Genomic DNA, 17,483 nt, shown 5'->3' with positions numbered 1-17,483 from the left:
GGCAGTATGACCTCTGAAACGTTGGTTAACATCTACCATACTACACGGCGCAACAACCCAGAAGACAGAAATCTTCATACTCATCGCCCTGATGACGGAGGCAGTATGACCTCTGAAACGTTTGTAAACATCGACCAGACTACACAGCGCAACAACCCAGAAGACAGAAATCTTCATCGCCCTGATGACGGAGGCAGTATGACCTCTGAAACGTTGGTTAACATCGACCAGACTACACAGCGCAACAACCCAGAAGACAGAAATCTTCATACTCATCGCCCTGATGACGGAGGCAGTATGACCTCTGAAACGTTGGTTAACATCGACCACACTACACAGCGCAACAACCCAGAAGACGGAAATCTTCATACTCATCGCCCTGATGATGGAGGCAGTATGACCTCTGAAACGTTGGTTAACATCTACCATACTACACGGCGCAACAACCCAGAAGACAGAAATCTTCATACTCATCGCCCTGATGACGGAGGCAGTATGACCTCTGAAACGTTTGTAAACATCGACCAGACTACACAGCGCAACAACCCAGAAGACAGAAATCTTCATCGCCCTGATGACGGAGGCAGTATGACCTCTGAAACGTTGGTTAACATCGACCAGACTACACAGCGCAACAACCCAAAAGACGGAAATCTTCATACTCATCGCCCAGATGACGGAGGCAGTATGACCTCTGAAACGTTGGTTAACATCGACCAGACTACACAGCGCAACAACCCAGAAGACAGAAATCTTCATACTCATCGCCCAGATGACGGAGGCAGTATGACCTCTGAAACGTTGGTTAACATCGACCAGACTACACAGCGCAACAACCCAGAAGACAGAAATCTTCATACTCATCGCCCAGATGACGGAGGCAGTATGACCTCTGAAACGTTGGTTAACATCGAGCAGACTACACAGCTCAACAACCCAAAAGACGGAAATCTTCATACTCATCGCCCAGATGACGGAGGCAGTATGACCTCTGAAACGTTGGTTAACATCGACCAGACTACACAGCGCAACAACCCAGAAGACAGAAATCTTCATACTCATCGCCCAGATGACGGAGGCAGTATGACCTCTGAAACGTTGGTTAACATCGACCAGACTACACAGCTCAACAACCCAAAAGACGGAAATCTTCATACTCATCGCCCAGATGACGGAGGCAGTATGACCTCTGAAACGTTGGTTAACATCGACCACACTACACAGCGCAACAACCCAGAAGACAGCAATCTTTGGACTCACCGCTGTGAAAACCTCAAATCTTACAAAGATAAGAGTATTTGAATACAATTGTGATAGACAGCTGCACCTAAATGAAACGACGGTTACAAATATTAAACCTGATTAAGGAAGCATATGTGCCTATTGTCTACATTTACAATAGCAAAATTGTGAAATATGTCTTTACTTTATAACATAACACTTTTGAAACTGATTGATTAAGGGTTAGTTTCTTCAACGATATTTTCAACTGCATGGGCGATACTGTCAAATAGGATAAAGACATGAATATAAATGGTCAGAATTTGATAGAAGATGGTAGAAGTCTACTTGGGGAAAGCCAAAAGAAAAAGTGGGTTCCTTCGGAAAGTAAACCTAGAACGTATGACGGTTTCGGTCTTATCGGTTTTATGGATAATTTGTTTTATGGCATTAGGCTTACTTGCACAACCCCACACATCTCATGTTTTAAGTAAGATATTCTAAATTAATTTTGGAACAATTCTTGTTGCAGTACAAAGTGACGGAAAGTTTGGTAGTTCTTGTCAGGGACACCCGTCGAGAGAAATAACGGTTCTAATCTGTAGCATGGTAGAGGAATTATATTTAGTTACTGAATTTTATAATATCTTTACATTCTAAGACGAGTATGGGGACTGTTTGATAAAATGTGAAACTAATTAGCTCGTGCATTCTGTCTACAGAGGATTAAGCATTTATCTACAGAAAATATGGTAATGAGCTTTAGTCTGCTGTAAAATTGCATTTAGCCTAACAATTACGGTAATGCGACCCTTTTCAGCTTTCGCATGAGAGAAGTGACGAAAATATCATTCAGTTTTCTAACAATTCGCTGGAGAGTGGAAGAATCAGGCTAAACTAATCTAATAAGAGTGGCTTGCGCGCTATTATCTCGTTCTCTTGTTCATGTATTATGTCAACATTTCTAACTCCTGGGGAAGAAAAAAACACGTTTTGAAGACAAGGGCACGATCCAAGAAAATAGCTTATATGAGCATAAATAGCTTAAATTGTTTCAGCTATTGTTTTCCAGTCCAGTGGAGTTAATGTGATATCTTCCGATGTTGCAAATTAAGACATTCAAACAACTTTTATGAAGGGCTATTTTTGTCCGTGTTTCAACATAGTCGAGCTAAGCTACGAGAAAAGAATGTCACCCTTTAACTTGACAATATTTTTAAAATCTATCCTTCTGGACAAGTTATAATATTATTAACTCACATATATAGAAGGTATGTGTGCCTTCGAATATATATTCTGATAAAAATACTTAAAATTAATCTAAACTTTAAGTGCGAGATTAGAATTATTAATGTAAGACAGACGGTGAAGTTTGGAATTCTAATTACGTCGACGTATAAAAATGAGAAAATAAATTCTGCACAGAACTAGAGAGAAATATAAAACGTTAATTCCAAACTAAATTTATGCATTTATCAAATGACGAATAATGCAGATACATTTAAATTGAATTGTAAATTAACCGACCTCTGTTGCTGAAACGGGAGGTCCCATTCCAAACCTCGCAACTGGTCACACCCCTGGACCAGTTATATTGATCTCTTACCCATATACAATGACCTGTTACCCTAAAATACAATTTAATGTTATCCTTCTTCCTCATTATGGTTTTGAAAAGTTTCCTTGTCAAAATTCTTAATGCATTACTCAGCTTCCCATTCCAGCTACACATTCAACCAATCGCAGAGACATGGAGTTTGATATTATAACGTGACCTATAGAAATCTTTTATTTTCTTGGGTAATAATCTAAACCAATTTTTCAGTTAATTCTTGGTATGAAACTATTCCTCGTATCCTTAAAAGACGTTTTAAAGGTCTCTGATTATATCGGGTGCTGAAAAATTGCTCTATTGCTTAAAACAATTTAACAATGAACGGCTAAATGGATTTGAATGAAAGTCACATAAGTTGCGTGGAACATAACAAAAGTTTATGAACAAGAAGATTTATCATATTCGGTTGCTTCGTTATATGGAAAAGTACTTCATTTCGGAATGTTAAATGTAGGCGATTTATTTAAATTCATTACTATTGCTTTACTGGAAAAGATGTTGAATTAGACTTCAGTTCTTTTATTATGATTGGTTCGTAACCGTCTTTTCCACTGGTCCATAGCTGATCGAATGTTATCGCGTGAGATAATAGGATTAACTTAAAAACGGGAGTGCGCAAAAACCAGACAAAATAACAAAAAAATTATACACCTGTAATTCATATTATTTCCGCTTAGCAAGTTTCACACCGACACAATACGTAGCAATCTTCAGGGTTTTAATGTTATTAGTGATATTTAGTAAGTAAAATTATTCTTTTGGACTTTCTGCAAAGTCTAAATTTTAAAATAATTAAATTACAACGTTTAGGAGAAGGAATTTTCTTCCGTCTTCTTTCAAAAAAGGGACTGGTTGACCTAACATCAGACCAGTTCTGTAACCACTGTCTCTGTGAAAGAATTTAAATATGTTATAGAAGTGTAAATCAAGGAATGCTGCGTATTTCTTTGACATCCTTTAAGCATCCTGTTAACTCGGAGTGTACCGGCATTAGGCTATGCTTTTAATTATTATTCTCATTAATTATATTTAGGGATCTGTGCATGTATAAGATATAAATCATGCATATATATATGTATACAAGAGGCTATATAAATCCATGGTGTTTTATTAAAATGTAAATTAAATAAATCGTTCGCTGAGCATTGTATTACCAGTCGTAAATGCGCGCCGAAAAATGAAGGGAGTTTCTTTACCGAGAGTCACGTCTCCTGAGTTAAGCGCTTACCAACAAAACAACATCGACCGACTACGCACAAACCGTTTCTTCCATGTTGTAGCTGCAGTAAGCTGTTAACGGAATGAAAGTCGAGCCGTTCCACCGAGCTCCGCAGCGTCACTAGAGTCACACAAATAAGAAAGAAGACGCACGTAAAATGAACTTTACGAACAAATTATTTGAGACTTCAGTCTGCTCGCAGTTTCAGTTCTATATTCTCTGTGAATGTAATAAAACACGAGTTTGAAAGAAATACCTAGTATCTTAGAAATAACGTCATATCCCATTCAGCAGCAACAAGTAAAATACAAATTTAAGTTGGGCATTAAAACAAACACAGTCATACAAACATAACCAAAACAGGAATACTATATTTACCATGTCTGCCAGAAACAGCGCCAAAACAATGGGACTTATTTCGATGATATACTCACTATGGTAGTTTTATGGTACTTCTTTTCGAGCAATTTTCATTTCGGTTACCACACATGCCTCCTTTTCAGAAGGTCCCTTGGTTGATTCTAAGTCGGGTGGCCCGTTATCCTGATTGGTAATCCATGAGTTTCTTCAGTATCTCTAGGATTCTCTTGAACAACACCTTAAAGTAGGCTGCAATGTCGTCTATGTGGTTCACCGCCCCTCATTCAAAACTCATGTTGACAAACAGTCACTGCCAAATAATTTTAAAGCCCTACACAAATCCGAGTCAAGCGAACAGTTTCCAATTCGGAGTAAAAAAAAATAGAATTTAACATCTGTCTGTAAAAATAATATTCAAGTCTTGGTTGTTGATCATTTATACATTTTCAAATATAATGTAATTTTATAATGGTATATATGCACTACATGTACTTGTACACAAAGCAGCATTGTTATAGATTCGATGTAAAATAATATTGAGATTGCACTGCATTAAATCTTATTATATTCTTTAATTAAGCAAAGCTAATTAATCATTTTAACTTTTTATTATACACTACTTAGAGTTATTTTTAATTACTGCATGTTGATTTCTGGTAACAATACACTGAAACAAAAACCTGTTAACTCATCCATGGCCTGCTATGTATGTACTTCTGTACATCTATACAACGCTCCAAACATGTTTACTGTAGTCGGGGTGAATCTGTGCATCGGACAATCGTTGGAAGTAAAATGTAGGAGGATTAAAGGTCAAAGTGGGCAGCACGGCATGTACTGTCCATACTATAAACATAATTTCCCAGCGGCAATGCTTTGCATGTCGCTGTTTCAATTCTGTGTCAACAATGTTTTTGTTTTATGTAGTATATAAGTTTGCTTTCCTTTCATCCACAAGCTAGTGACTTAGTGTGTTACCGTTTCGTAATTAAGCAAAAATAAGCAACGATTTTCATATCTTGATTTGTTTCTCTTTTCAATAAAAACATGTTTTTTCAACTTCAACTTCAAATTTTTCCGCCATTATTGACGGGAAATCTTGAGTAAGTTTTATGACAAGCTATTACCTGAAGACTGGATAAGGTTGAGGTTAGGAGAACGTGGAGGCTGGACTGTCCGTCCCTCACGGCCTAGCTGTGTTCAGAAAATGACTGTTCAGCCATTTAAGCATTTGATGTGAAAATAGGGAGGACCATCACCGTCCTGAAACTGCATACCCTCGTGTATATTAAGGGGCACATCCTCCAATACCCTGCACTGAGAAATCGTGCCATATCACTTCTCTGTTGCCACTGCTTTGCCGCAGGAAGTAATTTTGAACCTTAAGGGAATTTGATATGAGCTCCGTCGTGTGACAGTATGAAGGCTCCACCACACGAACACAGGACACATAAAGATAAAAAATTTGACACACGGCAGGTCTGAAACGGTGACGAATTGGATAACTGTTTGATTACATTTTTATGTTCCAAATAATTTTCTCAATAGCTTCCTACTTTTTGGCCACAGAATTTTGGTTTGGCTATACAATCTTAGCAACTGAAGGCGTTAGTAAAGAAATAAAGACGTAAAAATGTCCAAGAGCATTTGCTTGTAACGTCCTCAGAACTTCTATTAATTTAATGCGCAAACGCTCGTTGTTTTTCGTAGCTGTCAGCATTTTTAAGGTATCCATATTTTTATTATATCTCTAAATGAGGTATATGAAAAATAATTATTTTTATACCTAACGGTGTTGTATTTGCTACAAATCTTTTAAATTCTTGTAACTTTACTGCAGGCATTAAAACTTAAAGACCTTAGAAATTGTGTAGTTAATTCGAATGAGGTAGATATATCATTGTAATTTGCTATTCCAAAACCAAAATGCAAAGGAAGAAAGGCCGTGTGAAAGTTTTAATAACTTCTATGTACAAGGCTCTGTAGTCGGCCCAGAATAAACGCACAGAAGGAAAACGTAGGACAAATATGCGTGAGACTGTTGTTAAAAACTGTGTTCTTTAATTAGTCTCCTAATATTAGCTAAGTTAGTCACAGTATCATATTTTAACAAGTTTCTCGTTATGAAACAGCGTGTAAACGTTTGTACGTTTGTGTGCCTTCAAATAATTGGCTTTCATTCCACTCAACACCGTTTTAATTTATTTTTCAAGTATCCTGTATTTCCTCCTGTTTTCTCACGAGGATCTATGTCCTTCTTTCGTTAAACCCTTTAAATTCCAATGGCAGCTATACGTAACAACTGTTTTAAATTTCAGTAAATCTAATTTTTATCCACGGGGTGTATTTGTGGGTTTCCTATGTTTCTCAGATTAAAGAGCGATTATCAACTTAAAAAGCACTGAGCAATTAATATTTTCATGGAGAAGAGTGATATTTTCTTTAAGTACGGTCAGAATATTTAAATATTAATAAAACAAGCTTGGGCTTTATCGAATGAAACAAAGAGGTATTCCATTATTAAAACTTTTATTCACAGAACCGGCTTCAAACTCGACCTTATTATGATGGCTATACTCATATTTACAGTATCACACATTTAACTGGAGTATATTTATTTATTATTACAGTTGAAAGTTATTCAGCCTTTGTATGGCGTTTATTTACACAAACTCTACTAGGGCAAGGTGTATCTATTGTACCACCCATATGACCTCAGAATTACAAAATAGTCATGAATAAATCCTATGCATGTTAGTGCAGCAGAGTTCATTGTAAAGGGATTTCGCTGAGAAGCTGTGATCGTACAGAAAACAAGATGATTTATTAACGGCGTGATATAACCAGGTAGAAAAGATGCAAGCAACACATCTAAATATTTAACTTTCTAATGCCATGTATATTCATGAACAATATTTGCTATGCTAACAGAAACACAGACTCGAGACATTAAATGTTTCGCATGGCTTGGTATATTCATGCCCACGTAACAGCTATGCTGTGAATCATTTGACAAATTACGTATTCCATTTATACTGACTATCTCAGGATCGAAGTAACTGTCACTGAATCAGGGACGTGGAATAACAACATGGCTATCTAATATTCACACATGTTAACATTCCCATTGAATCTAAACCACCTCCGGTTAATAACGCAAGATGAAAATGTCTGGGCTATATATAGGCCTACATGTCTAAGTTGCAAATTTGTTGAGTCCTACAAGCAATGTAAAAGAATTATGTGGGATACTAATTTTAAATATGCGTATACATTTTGAAAGCCGAAATGAAGTTTCGGGTTACATAATGGGCTGGAATGCACTGACTTTGTGAGCTACTATCAGCTTCTTCTCAACAAAGGTTCTGCTCCAGACAGTTGGTGCATTAGTTATGAATCGGAATGAGACATAATACATTTGAATTTCAATGGTAAATAAGTGAGAAGTCTAATATAAAACCTGCTATTAATTTTCGGGGTTATTTTAAATTTCAAATTGTTCATGTGCTTGGAATGTTGACAATGCAGACACACGATATAGTGTTGTATGTCCACGCATTTGGATTTTTGTGGTTAGTAAATGTTTAGAGAAAAAATTAATAAGAAACAACACAGAGGACTGACTTCCTGTTTCATGAAACTAAGTCACGTAAGTTAGAATTTCGTAGCAAGGTAAAGAAAATTCCGAAATTCAATACGAATGCGTAGAAGCTGAACTAGAACAGCAAAACACGGTTTCAATGTCTTGTATTAAAATTCTCAGGTGTAAAGAGGCTCAGTTTTGCAAATGTCGTTACTAGTAGTTATTACTAGCAACATTTACACTAGTAGTTGAAGTAGTAGTGTTGTGGTAGTAGCAGTAGTAGCAGCGTGTTTGTGATTTTAGCATTGCGTTGTGTTTCTTGAAAGCCTTTAAAGTTGTTCTTGAAACATGAATGTGCTACATACAACCAGGAAAAGGGCTCTATGACGTAGGCAACAGAATTTTAATGTGAAGACTGAGTGAACTTCTCTTTCACGGGTAACAACATAAGTTTTCAAAAGCGAGACAGACAAGACTGGAATTTAATTCTGTACTATATCTGCGTAAATGTAAAGGTCGATATATGTTGGTACTTCCAACTCGAAACTTTTAAGCCGTATATTTTTAAAAACCTTCTTTGTAGCTTGATATGCTTTTGTAATCTTGATGTTCACATAATGCAGAACGAGCTTGTTTTGAACCTGTCAACGTACAGGTCTCACATTGCAGATCAGTGTCGTTATATTTGGGATTCAGACACAGCGAAGTTTGTACTGTACCGGTATGAACCAAATTAGTTAAACAAGACCTATGACGTCAGCTGTAAGTTTCAAAAGGAGAATAAGATAAGCGGAAAACGTGCCAAGCATCAAAGCGATGAGAAAGGCATACAAAAGTTTAATAAGAAATGTAAAGGGAAGAAGTTACTTTCGAAACCTAGAATAGAACAGAGTTACATTCCACATATCCATCATAGGTCCAAGCCAAGGATACGTATATAGCACAAATAGAATGCTTGTAAGATTTAAGGTTTTCATAGCGATGAGTATGAAGATTTCTGTCTTCTGGGTTGTTGCGCTGTGTAGTGTGGTAGACGTTTACCAACATTTCAGAGGTCATACTGCCTGCGTTATCAGGGCGATGAATATGACCTCTGAAACGTTGGTTAACATCGACCAGACTACACAGCGCAACAACCGAGAAGACAGAAATCTTCAATAGAATACTTGTTTCTAATACAAATATAAATTATATAGTTGAGATAGTAATTTACAGTCATAGGCATAACAGGCAGGATAATATTAAAAGGGATTTTAAGCGTGGACTGTATTAAGTAAAGCCAGTGTCGCGTCCAGGTACGGGGTCATGTGATTACGTTAACTACCTTCGGGCTCCATAACAGGAGGTGAATTTTATAAATTGACGAACAACCATAAACTTCTCAAAATTGACTCAGCTGCGTGGAGATACGAAATATCATAGTTTTATAAATGATAAGCTGACATACTGACAAAGACTACATTTTCATTGTGCTTTTATGTCCAGTAGGCTATTTCGTACAACGAACGCTTACAACTACGTCAAGAAAATTTAAGCCTTGTATTTTTCCACCACCGATATTTTAATACAACACAACCATATGATGAAAACACGACAGCCTACTCCATCTAAGTATGAATCCAAACATCTTTCAGAAACGTAGAATAATGCATAAAAGGATCCCACGCAAAACGCCTTGATCTGAATACTATGCTGAGTTTTAAGTTATTCAAAGTTCTACAAAGATTGAGTAACGTCAGTAGTCTGTGTGGCATGTAAGCCTACTCACAAATGACAGTTTTCGTCTGACTAATCGTTAAGTACGCACCGAGTAAGCCAGTATTTAAGATTTCGAGACTGGGGTTCAATGTGTAACTGAAACTTTTGGAGTTAAGACGCATTGCAGTTGCCAATTTCAACTTCAAGATGTGAGTTGGAATGTTGGATATTTATCAACATTCGACACGCCTCAACCGCGGCAGAATGGAAGTGTCTACTGTAGAGCCCAAATTGGACTTAACTCTGAAGCGATGGAGTCAAATGCTAGGTGAATTTAGATTAACTGTTATCTGCAACATTTCGAACCAGATCAAAAATAGACGACAAATTCAATAAACAGAGAGCATCTAAGGATGAAGACCTTCGAGTAAAATAAAAAATATCTGTGATTACGTCTAGTGAACTGCTTCCTTGTGTAACTGATGTAAAATATGATTTAGCTATATCGAACTCTCGAAAAGCGAAGTACCAATACTTTTTACAGAATGCAATTAATAAATTCTTTTTTATAACTACAGAGACTAGAGTCCTCTTTCAGAAGCTACCAGTCACTGAAGTAGTGAACAACAGCATTTCCTCGATTTTAGGACGCACTTTCTTTCACATTTCAAAATTTCTGAAATCGGGATGATGCGTCTTCCATTTGATGGCTTCTTAGAATCTGTTTCGTGTATTTTCTCCTGATAACCTATTACTAAATCAAGAGTGCATCTTACAATAGATGTGTCGTAAAATCGAGGAAATATGGTAATTACCCATTCTCTGTGGAATCCGAATTTTCATTGCCATTTTAACAATAGTTAACAACAGTTTCAATCTAGTCAGATGAGTCTAGGATACAGCTCCCACTTTTTAAGCCTACTGCCTAAAGATCCATTTTAATGTTATCTTCTTATCTACGTATATGTCTTCTAAGTGGAATCTTAAATTCAGGATTTCCAAACAAAGTTTTGTAAGCATTTTTCGTCGACCACATACGCGCTACATGCGATGACCGTCTCATTTTTCTTGGCTTGTTTGTCTTAAGAAAATTTGATGGAGAGTACTTTAAAGCTTATCGCTTCATTACTCAGGTCTGATTATCATCCTCATTAACGTGTTCTCAGATACTCAATCTGTGTTCCTTCCGTAACTAGCTTCAACCAGTATTTCATTACTCGCAGTGAATATGCCTATTATATAAATACTGTTTATGAATTAAAATAAATTATCTTCGAAGTGTGGACTTTTCATTCATTTTCATTCAATAGATTTGAATTACCCATAAGATTACACGGGGCTTGTATCCGCCTTTGACAGCTGTTTATCTCTTTTGGCCGTGTGACTCCTATTTGGGCCCAAAATCCTACCCGATCTACTTCTGTAATGAATTACGTTTGTAATATCGTATGTGAGCGTAGAAGCGACTGAAATTTCTGAGGGCTGTGTGACCTGTTACTTAATAATCCCTGAGGCAAAGTTACGAGTTTTCCAGAGAGATCTAGTGGCAGTGAGATTCACAAACAATTGCAGTCGACGTCATATTCACCTTTTCGTGTTCCTGTTTCTCCGGCTACAAAGGAAGAGGACCTGCGACGTTGTAGCTTCCGACACAGATACAAATTAATATTTGTATCAAAATAAATTTGTGTTAAGTTAAAACCTTACACTGAAAGGTGTTTCAGGTCCCCGGGGATACTGAGTAGAATGACAGTTAACAAGCGAAAAATTAAATGCAAAGAGTTTAATGGAATATAGTTAGCTTATCATATTTGTTGTAATTTGGTCATACAGTTCTGATTCGAACTGTGAATTTTGTAATTTGTCTCAGGAATAGTAAATTTCTTCCAAAAGTTCTAAAGACTTAAGTGTTATCGTCGACAATACATATATATATATATATATATATATATATATATATATATATATATATATACAGAAGGCTTAGACATATTTTTGGAATAAATAAAAATCTAGGTAGAAAGAAAGAGTTAGGGAGAAGAGAGAGTTCATAAGAAAGGAAGAAAAATACTTAATATTAATAATACATAATTAAATAAAGGTGTACTCCCTGTCCTATCCGACATTTTACATAGCTACAGCTTTAGAAATCTAGAGTGTCTGACCCTCGAAACTCTGGTCACTGAATAGGTGTGATATATCTTTCGTTATAATACGAACTCCACATGGTAGACATTGAGGAGCCACTTTTAGGCTAACGACTATTATATAATCATAACAACAAGAACAATAACTTCAGAATATAATTTGAAACCTCAGATATCATGATCATTTTTGTTTTACATGAATTAAAACAAAACCTAAGAAATGATCATCGTTTCAAATTTTTCAATTTCTTATCAGTATGCTGACTTAACATCTGTTAGGGCCAATTACGAAACAGCACAAGAAATAAAATAAAATTAAGGATAACAATATTCAAGTGACACAATTACACTCTAATACAAGACAAAACAAATAAGAGAAATTGGTATTAATAAACACAGGAAGTTGATAATTTATGTGAGATTCCAGGTTCACGCGGTAATAATGCTTATAAAGGTGATTGTCTTCCGGTGCATTGTACAGCGCAGTCTGATTGATATTAACCGACGTTTCAGATGTGCTTATATTCATCGCCCTGATCATGGAGGAAATTCTGCAAGACGCAAAATCTTAGAATACAATTATCTTCATACCGATTTTTAGTTTCTAACACAATTTTGTCAAACAAATTGTATCTGTGCAACAGTGATGCGCGTCTTACAGAACGAAAATTTATACTGTAAAATCGACACCAAAATATTCTAAAAATGGCACGTTTTCGTCGCCTTTGTGCACAAAACGGTATGACAATTTAAGCAGTCTAATATATTATCATAATTGTTATGGATATAGCACAAAAATGATTGTCGCTGTTCTTAAACCTGATGGCGTCAATAAATGTAACGTTTGGCCTGTTCCATAAAACGGAGGTATATTCTAGCTTAGCTGTAACTACATTAAATACAAAGTTAAAGTACAAAATCAAGAGACTATGAAGAAAACAGAAAACAAATTTTATAGTACGAACTAAACCCAACAACATAATGGCTCGAGAAAATATATACATGGCAGTGTAAATCAAGTTTTGAATCAAATACTCCCAAGTCTCTGTAGAGTCAGTGTCATTTTAACAAGATTAATAAAACCCATATTCAACGACCAACATGTTCATTTTGCTTGTGAAAGATTTACTCTGGTATTATTAACGCTGTGTTTAACAAAGTTAGCACTTCACCAACAGCGTATAGATTCTATACAAAATTGAAATACAAAACATTCATGAGAAGAAACTGTGACATGGACAGTTTCTCTCATCCGAAGAAAATAGATAATTAGATAAACTAATAACGTTATATAAGTCATTACTAAAACACTGAATAGCAACGAACAGAAAACAGATGTGCGTAGAACACGAAACATAAAAACAAAAGATAATGACGAAGCTCCAGACCAACGAACGTAAGACAGTGTGTTGATCAAGAAAATACGTTGTTAATTAGCTAGCTATCAGACAGTCCATGATAATTAAGTTTGTGAATGGCAATAACAAAAATATGAAAATGAAATAAGACTTGTGACGCATTTTGCCTTATCCCACGATCATCCTTACTGACAGTTTTTATACACGTAACATTTCGTTCGAGTGAAGTTTGCCAATGGTTTAGTCTGTGTTAGAGTTACAATATTAGACTTATTTTCATATCATTATTATTATTATTATTATTATTATTATTAAAGCTCAACACAGTTGTTACTGAAGCTTTAAATCTAGCTATACCCTACAAGTGTTCTAGGAAGTCCAAGTTTCCATGTTAGTTTTCTAGTACTTTAAAATACTATATTCGTAAAAAGAAAATGTATTTTCGTCGGTAGAGAAAGACTAAATCAGATATTCATTATTCCTATTTTTCATTTTTTCGCAAACTTGTTAAAGTTACTATAAAGTTTGGTAGACAGCGGTGGTTAAAAACGGTTGATGACAGTTTAAAAACTCGCCCCGAACATTTTTCTAAGTATGTTTCTAATTCCAATTCCAGCTATCTGTCTTTTGCTGACGATTTAAATATATGTCGTAATATTAGAAACGTTTTTGATTGTAAGTTGCTGCATCATGATATTCTTGCTGTGCAAAATTTGTGCCATAAACATGGCATTTAGATTAATTTAGGTAAAACCACGATTATATCTTTTACTCGTAAAACAAACAGCATATACTTCAATTATAATTTATGTGACAATTTGATATTGCGTTCTCAGTGTGTTAAAGATCTTGGTGTAATTTTGGACTGCAAGCTTTATTTTCACCAGCATATTGATTACAGATGTTCACAAGCCCTTAGAATGCTAGGTTTGATTAGGTATATTACGTATCCTTTTTCTACTTTAGATAGCCTATTGGTTTTGTACAATAGTCTTGTTCGGTCTAAATTGGAGTATGGATCTGTTACTTGGAATTCCATTACTTCCACTGATTCTACCAAAGTTGAAAGGATTCAAAGGAAATTTGCTGCTTTATGTCAAGCCAGATTTTTTAATGGCCTAAGTGACTATAATTATGAAGACGTTTTAGTTAGGTTAAATTTTCTTTCACTCCACCTCAGGAGGAACCATCTTGATGCTCTCTTTCTCATTAATATATTTAAAGGCAAATTTTGCTGCCCAACCGTTTTGGATTCAGTTTCTTTGCGCGTTCCCTCCAGATCCATTAGAGACTACTTCACGTTTTTGTTCATCGTAATTCCGAGGCTAGTCCCTTGTTTAGGTGTGTTTCTGCTGCCAATGCCGTCTGTCAGCGCATCGACATTTTTAACAAGGACAATATTTTGCTTAGGCATTTCATTTAGACAATTTTTTCATGCAATTAAAGTTTTATTTTGTATGTATTGGTTATATTTAACTGATTTTAATTTAATTATTATATACTGGTAAAGACCCGTTCTTCAAGTGCCTGAGCACTGCGGGTCCCAACTTTTTCGTTGTCTCGATCTATAGACATTCGGTAGGACTCCTTGGACGAGGGATCGGCCCGTCGCAAGGCCTCTACCTGTACACAGGACAGCAAAACACAGGAAGACGTGGACAAACATCCGTGGCTTGAGTGGGATTCGAACCCACAGTCCCAGCGACCAAGCGGCCACTGCGGACCCCACTATTATATACTTAGTCATATTATTCAGCTCATTTGCTTGTTAATTATTATGCAATAATTGAGTTGAATTATTTGTATATTTATATAATTAGTTTATTTGTTTTTTTGTTTTTTGTATTTTAATGTTTCCCTTTTAGGCATATTATTTAGTTCACTTACTGTTAATTATTTTGCAAATAGATTAATGAATTGATATATTATCATGATTATATTCTACATTTATATATTTACTTAATTGTTTGCTTGTTTGTTTGTTTTTGTATTGTTATGTATATTGTTCTTAGTGCTTGGCCGTTATTGGCCTTTTGGCTGTTGTTAAGCACTCTAATAAATTAATTGAATTATTAATGTGCCTACAAGGCAAATACGCCACCATTTCCCATCGGCGAGCGCTCCACATAGGATCAGTTTCGTTTCGCAGCTGCCCTGAGGATGACAGCAGAGATGTTTCTCGAAACGTTGGCAGAATAAATGGTTCATTCACCATTCAGCCACCTGATGCGGCTTGTTGAACGAGAGCCTTTCATCAACTTCAGTCGTCGCGAAAGCTTCACATTATACATAAGAATTTTATACTTTCGGCATGAGTAGTGCGTCATTGATGCAAATGTCATATGCAGATTTTTGCAGGGTTTACAGAAATAAAACCTGAGGGCACTGTCTCTGCAATGGAAGGAGATTAAATTATTTTTAGTTTGTCTTAGTTCGCTTGTTTTGTTTTAAATTGCTGTCTGTATACAATTTAAAGTGTTTTAATATCTTTTAGTATAGATTAATTTTCTTGTTTCTTTCTTTTCTGTTTGCAATCAATATTTAATTTTACTGTCGTATATGATTTTTATACTTGTTTTGCATTCTTTGCCCCTGTCTGCTTATTTTATGTTTTCAGTCGCATTAATAAATAAATAGATCATCTCGAGTTTAGTTCCGTTTTAATCCCGCGAACACATTTTTGCTAATGTGCATTTATGAATATCCTGACTCCATTAACACTGGTCTATTTTACTCAGTAAACTTCAGGTCGTAACACTCTTCGGAAGTAGGCCCATAATACAATGAAGGCACCATAACAGCATACTTATTCATGCCTCTAACATTCTGTCTGCAGCCAAGATTTGACCTCTAGAATTTTTACACGACTATGGTATACACTACTAGACCTCATATCGATTACTTCTATTATGGAAGAAAACCTCAGCGTTTACGTAAGCCTACTTAGCATATATCCCTCGAATACGGTGAGACAGAAATGCCTGTGTGGAACTCCGGCAGGGCTTTTTAGAAGGGCTTGGAGAACGTTAACCCTCATGAAGTACACCGGGAGAAGCCTATGACTAACCGCCTGTGCTTTGGTACGGCCGTAAATAGATTTTGACTCTACTAGCGTACAGGAAAATGGGCACAAAATTCCAGGTTTCGCTTCGTATCAACAATATAAAAAAGCAAACTCTATCGACGAATAATGGTTATTTTTAGGCAAATTTTATGCAGTCTTAACTTAATGAAAACTAAAGATAACTGCTTCATAAGATGTTTTGCCGTGTAGTCTCGTAGAAATTGACTGAAATTTCAGATGTCCTTGCTGCTTCCATCATCAGGGCGATCGTTGCTCTGATGATGGAGGCAGTAAACACATCCGAAACGAACCTACATGGAGCAACACCCAAAATACAGTTACCTCAATATTCGCCGCTGTGATAACCTGAGATCCCACATGATGGAAACTGTTTTATGAAATGTTTTGGAGGTAACCCTAGGAAAATCCTATTTATAATACAGCACATACCTTATCTGTTGAGTGTTAAGTAGAAATTCTTTGACTCCATAGTCAGTGTGGTTGATAATAATGTCACTACACTCGAGGTTACAGAACATATATTCGAGACCCATATGTTTATCTACCCGAATGCCACACAGAATATAAGATCGGTTACCACGACGCCAAATCACACCGTCAGGAATGCGCTCCTACTGGCCAAGATGCACCTTTACGACTGTATGAAGCTTTCATATTATAGATGGCGTTCAGTTCAGCCTTAAAATCTTGTAAATGTCGTATGATTTATTACCTTTGGCAAGAGAGTGCATCTTTATACTTTTATTGCCTGTTATCTAATTTATATATTAATGCCAAATATAATTTAAAAAAATACAAGTTCGTGTTTATATTTTAAACGCTACCGACACGAAGTATATCTTCGTCCAAATTAGATGACGTCATGGTAAGAAGTTAAAAAGAATTTAATGGGCAAAGAAAGAAAACTCCTCCAAGGTAAATATTTTAAGTTATGATACAACTTATAGTTCCGGACGCCCCTATAAACTAAATTTCTAAGAAAAAATGTTTGGCATTTGTTTCTTATTGGGTTGCAGGTGAAGAAGTTAAAACGTAAACAAAAAATAAACAATATCAAATAGAATGGATTGAAATATTTGTAATATTGTATTGTGATATCTCCCAAGCGTTCTCTTTAACTTCTCGGTGGATTATGGGGTACCTAAGATGGATGCAACTCCTAATAAAGTTACGCCCAGAAACCAAGCTGCTTATTTG

At 36.0% G+C, this 17,483-nt stretch overlaps 2 protein-coding genes across 4 annotated transcripts in view; one reads left to right on the top strand and one right to left on the bottom strand.

Moving 5' to 3' along the window:
- fu (STKc_STK36 domain-containing protein fused) overlaps nt 1–16,942 on the bottom strand; it is a 129,190-nt gene extending 112,248 nt beyond the window's left edge. For 2 of the 3 annotated variants that reach the window (XM_087351012.1, XM_087351014.1), the window contains exon 1: nt 16,716–16,942. In XM_087351012.1, the coding sequence (XP_087207138.1) occupies nt 16,716–16,819 (104 nt within the window). In that variant the 5' untranslated portion in view covers nt 16,820–16,942. The remainder of the gene's footprint in view (nt 1–16,715) is intronic. The other variant, XM_087351013.1, reaches the window with a different exon arrangement.
- LOC110827470 (ras-related protein Rap-2a) overlaps nt 1–17,483 on the top strand; it is a 153,887-nt gene that overhangs the window by 44,150 nt on the left and 92,254 nt on the right. The window lies entirely within an intron of this gene.

This window comes from Zootermopsis nevadensis, unplaced genomic scaffold (genome assembly GCF_977971745.1).
Source record: "Zootermopsis nevadensis isolate Lab colony 2312 unplaced genomic scaffold, Znev_1.0 Znev_ptg000018l, whole genome shotgun sequence".
Lineage (NCBI taxonomy): Eukaryota > Metazoa > Arthropoda > Insecta > Blattodea > Termopsidae > Zootermopsis > Zootermopsis nevadensis.
This window is presented reverse-complemented; position numbering and strand designations above follow the sequence as displayed.